Source organism: Euprymna scolopes, chromosome 35, assembly GCF_053919585.1.
Source record: "Euprymna scolopes isolate OS-2025 chromosome 35, ASM5391958v1, whole genome shotgun sequence".
In the NCBI taxonomy this organism is placed as follows: Eukaryota; Metazoa; Mollusca; class Cephalopoda; order Sepiida; family Sepiolidae; genus Euprymna; species Euprymna scolopes.
Window position 1 is genome coordinate 68,713,077 of NC_136516.1, and position 13,489 is coordinate 68,726,565.

Genomic DNA, 13,489 nt, shown 5'->3' on the forward strand with positions numbered 1-13,489 from the left:
GAAAATCATATCCCATCATAGTATAGCATAGCATAGTATAGAAAAGACTAACAATATCACGTCTGTGAGAGAAAAGTTTCAGAGAAGAAAAAAGAGTGGGTCAATCAAATTCCAGATGTTTCTGTATCTTATCAAGAACCCTCAAATGAGAGAGAGCTTCACTAGCTCAAATATGATAACAGTACTCCATGCACAGTCTGATAGTGGATTTGTAAAAACGTGAGAAAGTGTTTACGAGGAGCAGAAAGAGCAGTGGATCTATGTACTCAAAGAAAGAGTTGATAAGAAAAAAAAGACCAAGAAGTTTCATAGTTGATTTTTTTTCCTCAAGAACAGAGCCATCCATGCCAGGAAGAAAGGGGACACACCTGCAATTAAAAGACACAAGCTGAGACTTAACTGAATTATACAAAACAAGCCATTTTGTACTCCAATCTATGTCTGAACCCAAAGTCAACTTCTATATTAGTTGCATATTTCAACTGATCTGAGGGAAGTGGGTGAGAAGCAACACCAGAATAGAATGCTATCATTAGCATAGATATTAATTTTCTGAACAATATTCTTTGGAAGATCATTGATATAGATAAGAAACAGTTGGGCCTAGAATAGAGCCCTGAGGAGTACCAGCATTGATAGGAAAAGAGAATGAAGAGACACTGTCCAGAGTTACCTGCAGTCTTTGATCAGAAAGAAAAGACCTAATGATGTCAAGAATCTCACCACCAATACAATAACTCAGAAGTTTATGTAGAGAAGACTGTCAAATGCCTTCAAAATGTTGAGTGCAATGGCCCTTCCCTCCCTTGAATTATCCATAAATCAATAGAGCCACTCGGTTACAACACTTAAAAGATCAACAGTTGAACAAAAATCATGAAAGCCATACTGAACATCACTAAGGACGCATAGATTTTTCAGAAACTCAACAAGCTTGCCGTTGACTAATCTTTCAAAAACTTTGCTAATAACAGAAAGGAAACTATCTGAATGCTACTTAGTTGGGTCAGACTGATCACGAGCATTTTTCAAGAGACGGACAACAGAGGACTCTTTCCAACAGCAAGAGAAATATGGTTTTGACAAGCAGAAGTTTAATAATTTTGAGAGAAGAAATGAGCACAACGTCTGAAAATGTCAACAGAAATTGAATCTGGAGTGGAAGCCTTAGACTGGTCAAGATCAGAAAAGACCCTAGCAACCATCTTTGGAGTGATAATAATAGAATCAAGGGACTTATCAATTTTGAAACAAAAATCAGGAATAACAATAGAAGAATTGTGTGCAAAAAGATAAGCAAACGGATCAATCTTGTCTTTAGAAGATGAAATAACCTTAAATAGAGGAGGAATAGCAGACTTGCCACCATTAACCAAACTATTACCAATTCTTTAAAAATCATGAGAACCAACCTTTTGAGATGAAATAATTACAAATCCTTAGCAAGTAGCTAGACTTAGCCTCAGAAATTGCTCTTTTGCAGGCATTGCTAGTTCTTCTGTAGAATTGTCTAGAATTCTCAGAATTCTGATGATACTGAGCAAAGCAATGATTACAATGTGCCATGGCAGAAGGACAAATAGACAAAAACCAGGGAAGAGAATGAGGTTTGGATTGAAACTTATGATGAGGAAGGAAGGTGTCAATTCCAACAAGTAGTCAGTCAGTGATTTCCTTTGCAGCATCATTTGGAGACATGCTAAAGATCAAAACCTGTGGAACGTCACATAGGAAACTGCCAAGCTCATCCTAATCAGCCCTCTGATAAACGTCTTCCTATAGAAGGCACGATCAGTTGAAAACTTAACAGAAAAATCAATCTTAACAACAGCATGATCAGGAAAAGAGGAAACAGAACATTATGGTAATCATAATATCGTTGTGCCACAGGTCCAGTTGAACTTAAAGAAGGTTAGATATTATATTGGTTGAAAAATGAGAATAATATCCAAGATGAGAACAGTAGTCCATATTATCCAAATATTACAAATTATCAATCCTCATCTAAAAAATTTCAGAATCTCTATTTGATTTTACTGAATCAATTTTTATTTATTGTTGCATCATGTTCAAAAACTAAATCACACTGATTTTATTAATATAGAGATTATCTTTGAGGTAAAATGAAATTGATTCCAATGATTCTTCAAAATAAGAAAGCTGCATGGTTGGCATTATGAATACCATCTAAAACTATGGAATATGCTAAGCCAATATTATGTTTCTGAATCTGAGGATTGATTATTCATATTATTTGGATTCTTCAGACTTCTCATCTTGAGTGTTATTTTCACAATATTTCAGTCGGTATAACCTCTGACCTTCTTCAGGTATACTTTATCAAGCTCAGAAATCTTTCTGTCAGATTCTGGAAACTACAGAATTTGGGGGTGGAACCCTTTACTTAATCCATAAGAGTAGCATGCTCTCATTCCATCAGTCATAACTGTGTAGAAGTTCTAAGTAATTTGCAATTGTATTTTGAGTGTTGTTCATACTGAGGATTGAACCTTTAATCCCCAAAAGAATGTAACTGGCAACTGAATTTTATCAAGTCCTTTATCCACTATGTCATGTGTCCTTGTGTGAATTAAACAAAGGGTTCCATTTGAAATTTTGTGCAGATTCCCAAGTTAGACGGGGAGATAGCTGAGTTTGACAAGGTGCACCTAAAGAAGATCGGAGGTCACATCGACCGAAACATGAAACGTGAACATAACACTCAAAATGAGAACAGTAATCCGAAGAATCTGAATACGCATGCTAAGCGGGGTTCAAATCCTATCAAATCATTTTTATAAAGGAAAGTAGTCTACTGTATTTGAGGATGATTCTCAGGCTTTATTTTGATTGGCTACTACACAAGATGTAGGGGAGAACAGTACTACTTTTTCAGAATTACTCCACTTTACCTGGATCCTTATTTTGTAATACCGAGTGTTTAGCAAGTAGGCATCAGGTACCATTCTTTTGAGCCTTTGATATGACTTAACTGATGATTGAACCCTTCATCTTCTGGCCCATGAGCAAACACTCTAACCATTATGGAAAATTTGCCAGTCTTGAAGGTAACAGCGGTTAAGTGGATACTAACATGCATTGATAAACCAGGCATGCCAGGTTCAAATCCAATTGGTTCTATAGCACCATTTTAACTTAGGAATGTAGTATATTTAATTACACACTAATATCTTGAGGGAAGGCATGAACTAACACTTTCCCTTTAGAACTCTGAATAAAATATCAACTTATTTTTCAAATAATTGTATATATTGTGTATGGAATCTGATATGCCAGGTTGGGAAAGTATTCATCCACAATTTTCTTTCAGTTATATATAAAATGATTACCTGTGTTCAACTAATTGTATAAAATTAATAAATGTTGTATTTCAGCATTACATGATTTGAAGAATCTTGCTATGCCATAATACATACAAAAATACAAACCATCAAAATAAATGTTCATAGCTCTAACATTTTATTCCTATTATTAATATCCCTAGCAAAATATTCTTGGAAATTGGGAATCAGTTTCTACTGAAATGTCCTGTTTGATGTTTTGTCATCTTGTTTTTCCCCATGTTATTTCCTTGTTCCCATTTACAGGTCGTCCAAATGTGCCAAATGGTATGTCAGGTGCTCTGACATCTGACGGCTCCAGTCGTGACCGCCGATCCAGCATGAGTCGCTCTCCATCACAGTCTAGTACTAATGGCACACCAACCCGGCCGCAATCTGCCAGCATCAATGGTGCAATTTCACTGCCCCCTTTATATATTCCTTCTCATCGGCGACCTGCCCCCAAGGCTCCTCGCTCTTCCTCCTCCTCTTCCTCCTCTAATACTCCATCCTCCTCTTCTCACAATGCTTCGGGGACCAACACCCCTTCCGCTGCTAGCACATCGCAAAGTAAGCAAATCATTTTCATCATTCAAAACTCGTTTTTCTACAATTTTTTTTTCTACTTTTATATGACAGGGAAACATGCAAAAATTACCGATTTATTTTTTAATTATAAAGTAAGTGTTATACAGACAGGGATTTTTTTTTAATAATTTAAAAAATATATTTTTGTAGCTTTATATGACAGGGACACTTGCAAAAATTATTGATTTATTTATTTTTTAATTAAAAAGTAAGTGTTATACAGACAGGGATTTTTTTTTAATAATTTAAAAAAATATATTTTTGTAGCTTTATATGACAGGGACACTTGCAAAAATTACCGATTTATTTTTTAATTATAAAGTAAGTGTTATACAGACAGGGATTTTTTTTTAATAATTTAAAAAATATATTTTTGTAGCTTTATATGACAGGGACACTTGCAAAAATTACCGATTTATTTTTTAATTATAAAGTAAGTGTTATACAGACAGGGATTTTTTTTTAATAATTTAAAAAATATATTTTTGTAGCTTTATATGACAGGGACACTTGCAAAAATTATTGATTTATTTTTTTAATTATAAAGTAAGTGTTATACAGACAATGATTATTTTTTTAAATAATTTAAAATATATATTTTTGTAGTTTTATATGGCAGGGGCACTTGAAAAATTATTTCCTTCTTTCTTTTTTTAATTAAAGAGAAGTAATTGCTGTAAAGATTAATTTTTTTTTATAATTAAAAAAAAAAAAGTTGTACGACAGGGTCCCCTGCAAGAATTACTGTTTTTTTTTTTTTTTTTTTTTTTTTTTTTTTTAAATTACGAGCATCTATTTGTGTGTGTTCCTATCAGTCTATGTTGTAATTTAATTATATTGATCATCATATTTACTGGGATTATAGTTTGTTGTCATAAATCTGATTGATGTACATCTTGGTTTGTCATCATTGATTAGCCGTTCCCCTTGTGTTGGTTCCCACAAAAGAACTTCACTAACAATTTCATCTGTCACTCATCATCAATGTTCTGCAAGTCTAACTTGACGCTTGGAGCAAAAGCAAAAGTATAATACTTGATTTCTGTCTTTTTAAACTTGAATTTAAATTAAACCAGAAATTAATTTCTCATTTTCTACTTTGAACTTGCATTCAAATACATACAGACATATAGGATAAGAATGCAATTCTAACAATTGGATATACCATAAAACTGTAGCAAAATCTTAGGATAATTCCCTTTTAATTATTCATATTTATTCATCCCAAACAAGGCATATTGGACATAAGAGGCTGCTATTTAGGACCATGTTTACAGGGGACCATGTAAGGAGATGAGCAAGATATCTGTTCACATTACATTTAAACTTCTGCATGTCAGTACATTCAGGGAAGCAAGAGAGGATTTCAAAGCCTAACAGTCCAAGAAAATAAACTATTAGAGTAGAAAGTTTTCTGGCATCTAGGAATTTCCAGTGAAGAAGTGGGATTTTGTTGCTAAATGGTTTTGTTGGGGGTCTGTCTGCCAAATGTGTACAAATGCAATGAGTTCATTAGAGCACGTTCCATTAAAATACTTGTAAAACAAGCACAAGTATGCAACATTGTGGTGATGGGACAGGGGTTACAGCTTGGTTGATTGTATGGGACCTATTAGATGGGAGACTTTTTTGGAGCCTGTCTAAAAAAAGAGACTGGTGATGGATGCACCAGTTCAAATGTAGCAACAATACTCTATACATGGGTGAATGGTGGCTTTGTAAAGACACAGGATACTCTCAGGTGTGAGTAATTTTCTAGCATGGTAAAGGGATCCCACCTTCTTTGCAGCAGCCTTTGCAATGTCCTCAATATATTCACTCCAATTCATATTACTTATAGTTGTATATTATGTTTTCCAAAATTATTATCAGGACGGTTGTTTAGGATAAACTTTCAGTAGCTGTTGAAATATCCCAAACGATGAGCATATCAAAGAATCTCTGACAACTATATCCAGCTCCTGGCCATCTCAAAATTTTTTGAAGTAGTGAAAGGCATTTTGAAACCATTTTTTTTAACAGCTTGTTAGTCTTAACTGTTTAGATCACTTTGCTTTCAAAATGGAATTAGATTGCCTCTTTGTGATCACCTCTGTTGTCATATAGGTATATTAAAAATCTATTGAATGTTGATAGAGAAGTGTAAAAGTATACATAATTTGTTAAAAGTACACAGCATCTTTTATTTATTGATTGGAAAAGACAGCCCTATAAATACTGTGGAAAGTAGCTTTGTTTGCCACCTGTGCTAGAATTTATGCAGATCTGCAGTTGTTCTAAAAATCACCTAAAATCAAGCAAGGAAAAAATGACAGTGGAGAAACATGCAGAGACTGCAATTATCTATGAAGATGCAGTAAATCATCATGTGTATATATATATATATATATATATATATATCCTTTTTATTATTGTATATGTTAAATGCTTTGTGTTTCTAAATTTAATGGGAAGATCATAACTTATTTCCTCAGTTATTGATGGATTATTGTTTATATATATGTAATATGATGATTGGATTTAAGTGAATATTTTGATGTCAGTATTTTAGTTTCATTTAAAAAAATGGGCTCACACATGATATATACTTTATATAAAGATTTAAAATGATCTACACAGATAAATTTGTATGCCATCTCCATATATATATGTGTGTGTGTTATGAAATATTACACACATTCTATTCTCTGATTATTACCATAAGTAAATGAGTTAAATTTCTAATTTTACAGGTTTTACATATCTCCCTTCTATTCTTCAGATGCGTTTTTCCACTTTTCATTTCATATCCTGAAATTTCTGGCAGTTTTTGAGAAATATTTGTCTCTGATGAGTTTAGTGATATGAGGAAAATATCCTTCGCTATCCAACAAAAAATGAATAAGATGCAATATAATAAAAATTCATATGTCTGCTGAAATAAATTTATAAATTTAATTAAACAAAAAACAAACAAAATTTATAAACATAAATTGATTCCATCTTTTGGCATTTGGAATGAAAACTATTGGTGTATGTGTGTGTGCATATATATTTATATTAGTGATGGGATGATTCCAATATTTTTCCAATTCTGATTCTTTTTAAATTTCTAAATATAGAGATGATGCGGGATTACCGTAAAAACTTATCTAATATGTGCATATATTTGCACAAACATAAAAATATGCTTGTAGGAGTGATCTGTATATTTTAGTTTTACTGATAATTTAAAATCAATGAATATTTATCATTTCATCATTAATATAAATCAAGGAAAATTAAGTTCTAAACAAACAAATAAAAACAATTAAAAGAATCATTTTTTTTTGCATTAGAAAACAAGTACAATTTTTTCCAAAAAAGTTAAGATTTTATTTGATTTCTAATTCGGATTAATCATACCAACACTAATATATATATATATATATATATATATATATATATATATATATATATATATAAAATAAAAATTACAATATTTTTATATAGCTATAATATAAAGCTGAATGTGTGTGTGTGTGTGTGTGTGTGTGTGTGTCTGGTCACGAATAGGCTCCTATATGGTTGACTATTTTAAAAAAACTGATTACATATAATGATAGAAGATGTATCGAGACACAGGAATGGGTATGTTTGATCTGGCAGAACGGTGGTTCATTAAAATTGTGGGGTCTGCATTCGCACCTGGTCCACAAAGTATGGAAATAAAAAATTTTAAAATTTAAAAAAAAAAAACGTTTACAAGTGTTTTTGATATAGATGTACATAAGAATACTTTGATAAGTATGTTTTAACTTAAATAGGGATGGTATAATAAATTTGTGGGGTCTGCGTTTGCACCTGGCCTCCATGGAATGGAAAAATAGGCACAAACTTTAATAAAGACTTTTCATATTTATCTGCGTAAGTATACTTTGATAACTATGTTTCAGTTTGAAGAAATATGGTATAATAAAATTATGGAGTGTTCATTCGCACCTGATCTCCATAGAATGTAAATATGTCACAAAGTTTAACAAGGTTTTTTCATATAAATCCACAGAATATTGTGATATGTGTTTCAGTGTGAACCGGTATGGTATAATAAATTATGGGGTTTATCTATTTTATTTTAACTTTCATCATATTTTGCTTTGGTTTTGATACCCCCAAATTCGAAGCAATCTCTTTACAACCCTCCCTTTTCATAATCTATCATACTTTCATAAATCAGAGTCGATTTTCTGTAGGCTATTTTTAAACCCAGTCAACAATGGGTACTTTTGCTAGTATATATATATCTCATGTTCAATGTTCAGATATCCTAGAATTCATTAAAATGAGCCATGTATGAGTTAAGGCATATTGTGTATGGAGAGGGAACATGCAGCGTTTTGGTGAATTTTAAGAAGGATGAGGAGTGTGAAGGATACAGTCTTGCCTGCCAATAATTGGTGTAGGTAGTATGTTCTATGCCTTTGCAATTCTGAACATAAAAATATGTTTTTCAAGTTGTGCTGTTTTTTTGTAGATTTGTCTAGGTATGCTAGACACATGGACAGCAAAAAGATGTTATCTTTTGTTGAGATGGTTAAGAATTTTGTGGATATTGCTAGACGTTGGAGCCTCAATGAATCTAAACGCAGAGAAGAAAGGTGTTTAGAATATGATAGGTGTTTGATGGAGGGTATTTGTTTTGAGCAAGATATGGGTTATGAACTGGTGTTGCAAATTTTAAATATTGTGGCACCATAACTGTATACAGTTTCAAATCAATGACTAGACAGCAGATAAGAAAGGTTGTCTGGAATGATACCAGGACACATTTAGCCTTTGTGACAATTTCAGAGATGTGCTTTGTTCAAAGCAAATTGCTATTGACAATAATGCCTAGATCATGTTTACAAGAAGATTGCTTAATATTGTAGCATAACAAAAATATATGGATAAAACGACTAAAAATTTTGATGTAGTAATGGGTATTTATGATGGCGCTGACATCGATGTGAATCAACAGGAAAATATAACTGATATTGTTTTAATCTCTATTAATAAAAAAGCCTCCATTTTTTTTAATATGTAAGGATTTACAAAGAATTTTAAAGCTAGTTTCAACAACTTTCTATTGAGCAGTTCAAATGCTTCCAAATTTCTTTCATATTTTGAAGGATCATGAAGTAATTCATTTTTTTTTCCTATTAAGTATTAACAAAAGATTAAAAAATTTAACTTGTTTTTGAAGAAACAAAAATACATTCTGATGAATTTAATTGTGCAATTATTTTAAAAATAGGATTTAAAAAATTGCTTTAATTTATGCTATTTCATTTTTATTTCAATAAGACTTTTATTAATAACTATCGGGGGTGCTTTGGAGGTGTAAAAGAAAAAAAAGTCTTCGAAGGAAGGTAGGCTTGAATCTAAATCCTTGAGGCGAAGGCGGAAATAAAGCATGATAACTTGCCTCGACGCTATGAAGGCAGTGGCATGAGAGTGGATGAAATAAAATGATTAAAAAGTTATGTGACAGGTGCATAAATTTAATGAGGTAAAACATCACTCCATAGGGGAAATGAAATCCCGCACTTAACTTAGGCTACCAAAATGTTGGGGAAAACCCAGCTCCCCATAAAAAGGGGAGTATCCAAATGAGTAGCAATTGCCTTATATGACGATTTTCACTGCATTGATCAAACCTGATATTGCTTTCTGGACGTTCCTGGCGGGAAAGCCGAGGAATTGACTTTACTCCATTAGTTTCACTTTATTTATATTAAAAAGCCGAACAAACAGAGGACAAAAACGGAGTAGCGCGAATTTTATAAAAGTCGATCAAAATAAATCTTGACATGACGTCCCTTCGCCAATCGTAGATATTACGATCTAGAGGGTATATAAACAGTTGTAAGAAATAGTACCCCCCCACCGAAGAATCTCAGAGAAAAAAGCCTTTGCTGAACATACAAAAATGTGTGCGCCGCTTTTGCCATATATATATATAGACTAGTAGGGGGTACCCGGCGTTGCCCGGGTGTTTGGAGGTGTGTGTGGTTTTAGGTAAATCAAAACTCCGGAGGGGGGGGGGAGGTTAAAATAATAAAAAAGTTTTGGTAGGTAAGTATGAGGATCGAACCCGAACCCTTGAGGCAAAGTTGGGAATTAAAGTGTGAAAAAAAAACGTGCAACGTTAACCATTGAGCCACCGTGAAATACTAATGGAAACACGTTTGAATTCATTTAATTATTTAGAATTGGCAGGTGCACGTTTTAATGACTTAATGAGGTCAACTTTGACTGCGGGGTAGTATTTCATTTACTGCAGGAACGCTTTCTTTATTTTTATTTTCCCAAGATGTTGGAGGGGGGAGCCAGCTCCCCATACAAAGGGGATTGTCCAAATTAAATAGCAATTATCTTATATAAGGAAAATATTTCCACATTGATCAAATCTGATTGCTTTCGGACATTTCCGGCGATCACGACCGGAAAAATACCGCTAGAATTAGTGTCGCTTTTATTATACGAAAAAGCCTAATCCACATGCGGCGAGCGAAAAATGTTGAATATTTATCTTTCAAAAGTTGAGCAAATTAAATAGACAGGCGACCTCCGTTGTTAACTCGTAGATATTATGATTTATATGTAATATAAAAAGTTTTAAGAAGTTGTAAGTCGACCAACTGCTTCTCGGAAAAAAGCCTTTTACAGACATACACAAAAAGCGAACATACATACATACACACACACATTTTCGCTTTTATATTTATATACTAGCGAGGGGTACCCGGCGTTGCCCGGGTGTTTGTAGGGGTGTGTGATGTTAAATAAAAAAGAAACGGGGAGGGGGGGTAGGATCGAAGCCGAATCCCTGAGGTGAAGTTTGAAAATAAAATCGGCCAGCCAGAAGTGAAAGATGTTTGAAAGTCGTCGAGCGTTACGACGATGACGATGTAAGCATTGTTATAAGCGAAGTAAGAAAAGAAAACAAAGTTTTAATTAAGCGGGGGGGGGGGGTAGAATAAAAAAAAAATAACGTAAGGCAAACGAACGATTAAAAAACGAACGTTACGTGAAAAATGGCTTAAATAATACAGGGTTCAATATTTAAATTTAAAAAATCGAAAAAAAAAAAAGACATCTCACACCACGATTCGAACCCAAAACGTTTAGATAATAAACCAAGGCCTTAACTACCTGCGCTAAAGTAGCATATATAAAGTTTGTTCGGTTTATCAACTATTTAAAGTAAATCAGGTCACGACGTCATGACGTCATCTGACGCATGCATTGTTGACCCTCCCCCCTGTCGATTTCAGGGTGAAAAAGTTAACGTTTTTCTCGTTTTCTGTCTAGACATCTCTCTCTCTCTCTCTCTCACTCTCTCTGTTTGCGTCTCTCTCTCTCTCACTCACTCACTCACTCACTCACTCACTCACTCACTCACTCACTCACTCTCACTCTCTCTCTCTCACTCACTCACTCTCACTCTCTCTCTCTCACTCACTCTCTCTCTCTCTCACTCTCTCTCTCTCTCACTCTCTCTCTCTCTCTCTCTCTCACTCTCTCTCTCTCTCTCTCTCTCTCTCTCTCTCTCACTTCGTCTTCCTTACTCTAAAGACTGGAAAATGGCGTCTAGCTGTTTTTATTTTTAAAAACATCGTTCGTTAATATTTTTTGTAAGCGTATTTTTTTTTTTACTTCGCATGTTTGTCTTGTTATTTTTTGTTTAACTATCGTATCTACCTATTTTGAATGTGATAATAACTTTGGTAACGTTGCCATAGCGTAGAAGTTCATAGTTTAGCTTTAATTAATTTTTTTTTACCGATAACAACATTTTTAAATTGTAAATTAAGACGGCCATTAGAGCTTGCTGACGTCAAGATCACGTGACATGACTCAGCGGGTTTTAAATACAAGTTGACCCAAAATAAACGGCCGCATGTATACTTCACGTAGAAGAGTTGGCGGCCGTATTTTTTGGGGCAGTTGTAAATCGATTTAAAAATGTTTAACATTAAAATGTCACTTGACGATCAGTTGACGCATTTCTGATGGTCACTTTGGGCCAATTTTTCGATATTTGTTGTCCGGAAGGTGGGGCTTTCATATGAGACCAAGTTTGTGAATTTTTGTTGTGTCTGTCGAAAGTTTTTAGCAGACACACAAACATACACACAAACAAACACACATACATTTTCGCTTTTATATATATAGATTATAAAAAAATGTCAGTCAAATAGAGGTGAAAAACACACACACACGAGAATTGGTAAGTTTTATTTGAAGTCAAATAGAAATGGCTGAGAAAAAAATGTCCTAATTGAATAACAATTTTTTTTCTTTTCCCAGTTAGATTATTAATCCATTGCTTTATTTAATGAAATGAATTTAAAACCATTTTCATATAATTCTCCATCCCAATCTGAATTGAATCTGCTTTAAGACTTTCCATTAAAAAATTAATAATCAGTTAATTGGCAGATGTGAAATGAATGAGTTCATGCTCATGTTGAGCATGAACTCAGACCAATGAAAGTATATTACACTATCTCACACAAGCAGTAAACAGTCATATCAGTGGTTGAACATGGTAATCATGTTACTTGCATATGGACAGGCAGACGTCTATCTGATCTAATCTATAAAGTTATGATGTTGGATTTTCAAAGTCAGACCCAAATAGCATTTAAACTGACAAATCAAACTCTGTTTTGGATTTTCTTTGTTATTGTTGTACCATTTTATTGGTAATATAATTCGCTTCAGTTTATTTTATGAGAATTACTTAATGCAGCCAAGACAACTGATAATAGAAAACGTTTTTTCACCTTAAAAAATAGCAAGAAGGGTAACTCCTATTTTACATGGAAGAATAGAAAGTTATCTACCTCACAACTATAATTTAAATTATTCGGTATATATTTAAACATATTCAAAGAAACTAATATGATTCACTGGTGCAGGTGGTACACACACACACATATATAATATTCTAGTTCCTAAACACTATTCTAGTTCATAAACACTTCTCAGGATTTGGCAAGACCCCTCTATATATATATATATATATATATATATATATATATATATATTCTGAAACTACATTAGCCAGGATATTTGGATAAATATATTTCATTTGGATCAAAGAGTACAGCATTATTTTATGGACTCTGTTTGCGTTTGACACCCATAAATATATTTTACTTTTTCTTTTTTATACCTTGAAAATTATAAAAATAAAATATTAATAAAGGGTTCAGTACATGAAGTATGAGTACACAGGGGTCCTTATTGATCCTCGGCAAATGCTGGCTGTGCCTTGAAGTGATTGAAAACTAAAATTTTATATAAAAAACAAAATTATGTACTAGCATTTTACTACTTATCAAGTCTAAGAGCCTCTTCAAGATTCAAAGCTAATCAGTTTGTCTGGATGATTGGTAATAATGGTTAGAGCAGAGTTTGATTATTTAGGAGGTGAGTTCAACAAGAATTTGTTAACATTGAGCTTGAAAACAGCCACGTTGTAGTTAGTAATTTCAGTTAATGTCAGACTCACTTTTACCCGATCGATTCTGAGTAAAGCTTTGTGTGCC

The 13,489-nt window shown here is 33.3% G+C and overlaps 1 protein-coding gene across 9 annotated transcripts in view; it reads left to right on the forward strand.

Moving 5' to 3' along the window:
* The window catches only part of LOC145259902 (NEDD4-like E3 ubiquitin-protein ligase WWP2), a 225,611-nt gene that overhangs the window by 164,744 nt on the left and 47,378 nt on the right, over nt 1–13,489 (forward strand). For 5 of the 9 annotated variants that reach the window (XM_080117823.1, XM_080117825.1, XM_080117827.1 and 2 more), the window contains one exon: nt 3,609–3,911. The exons of 2 other annotated variants lie outside the window; for them this stretch is intronic. In XM_080117823.1, the coding sequence (XP_079973949.1) occupies nt 3,609–3,911 (303 nt within the window). The remainder of the gene's footprint in view (nt 1–3,608; nt 3,912–13,489) is intronic. 2 more of the 9 variants (XM_080117829.1, XM_080117830.1) reach the window with 1 other exon arrangement.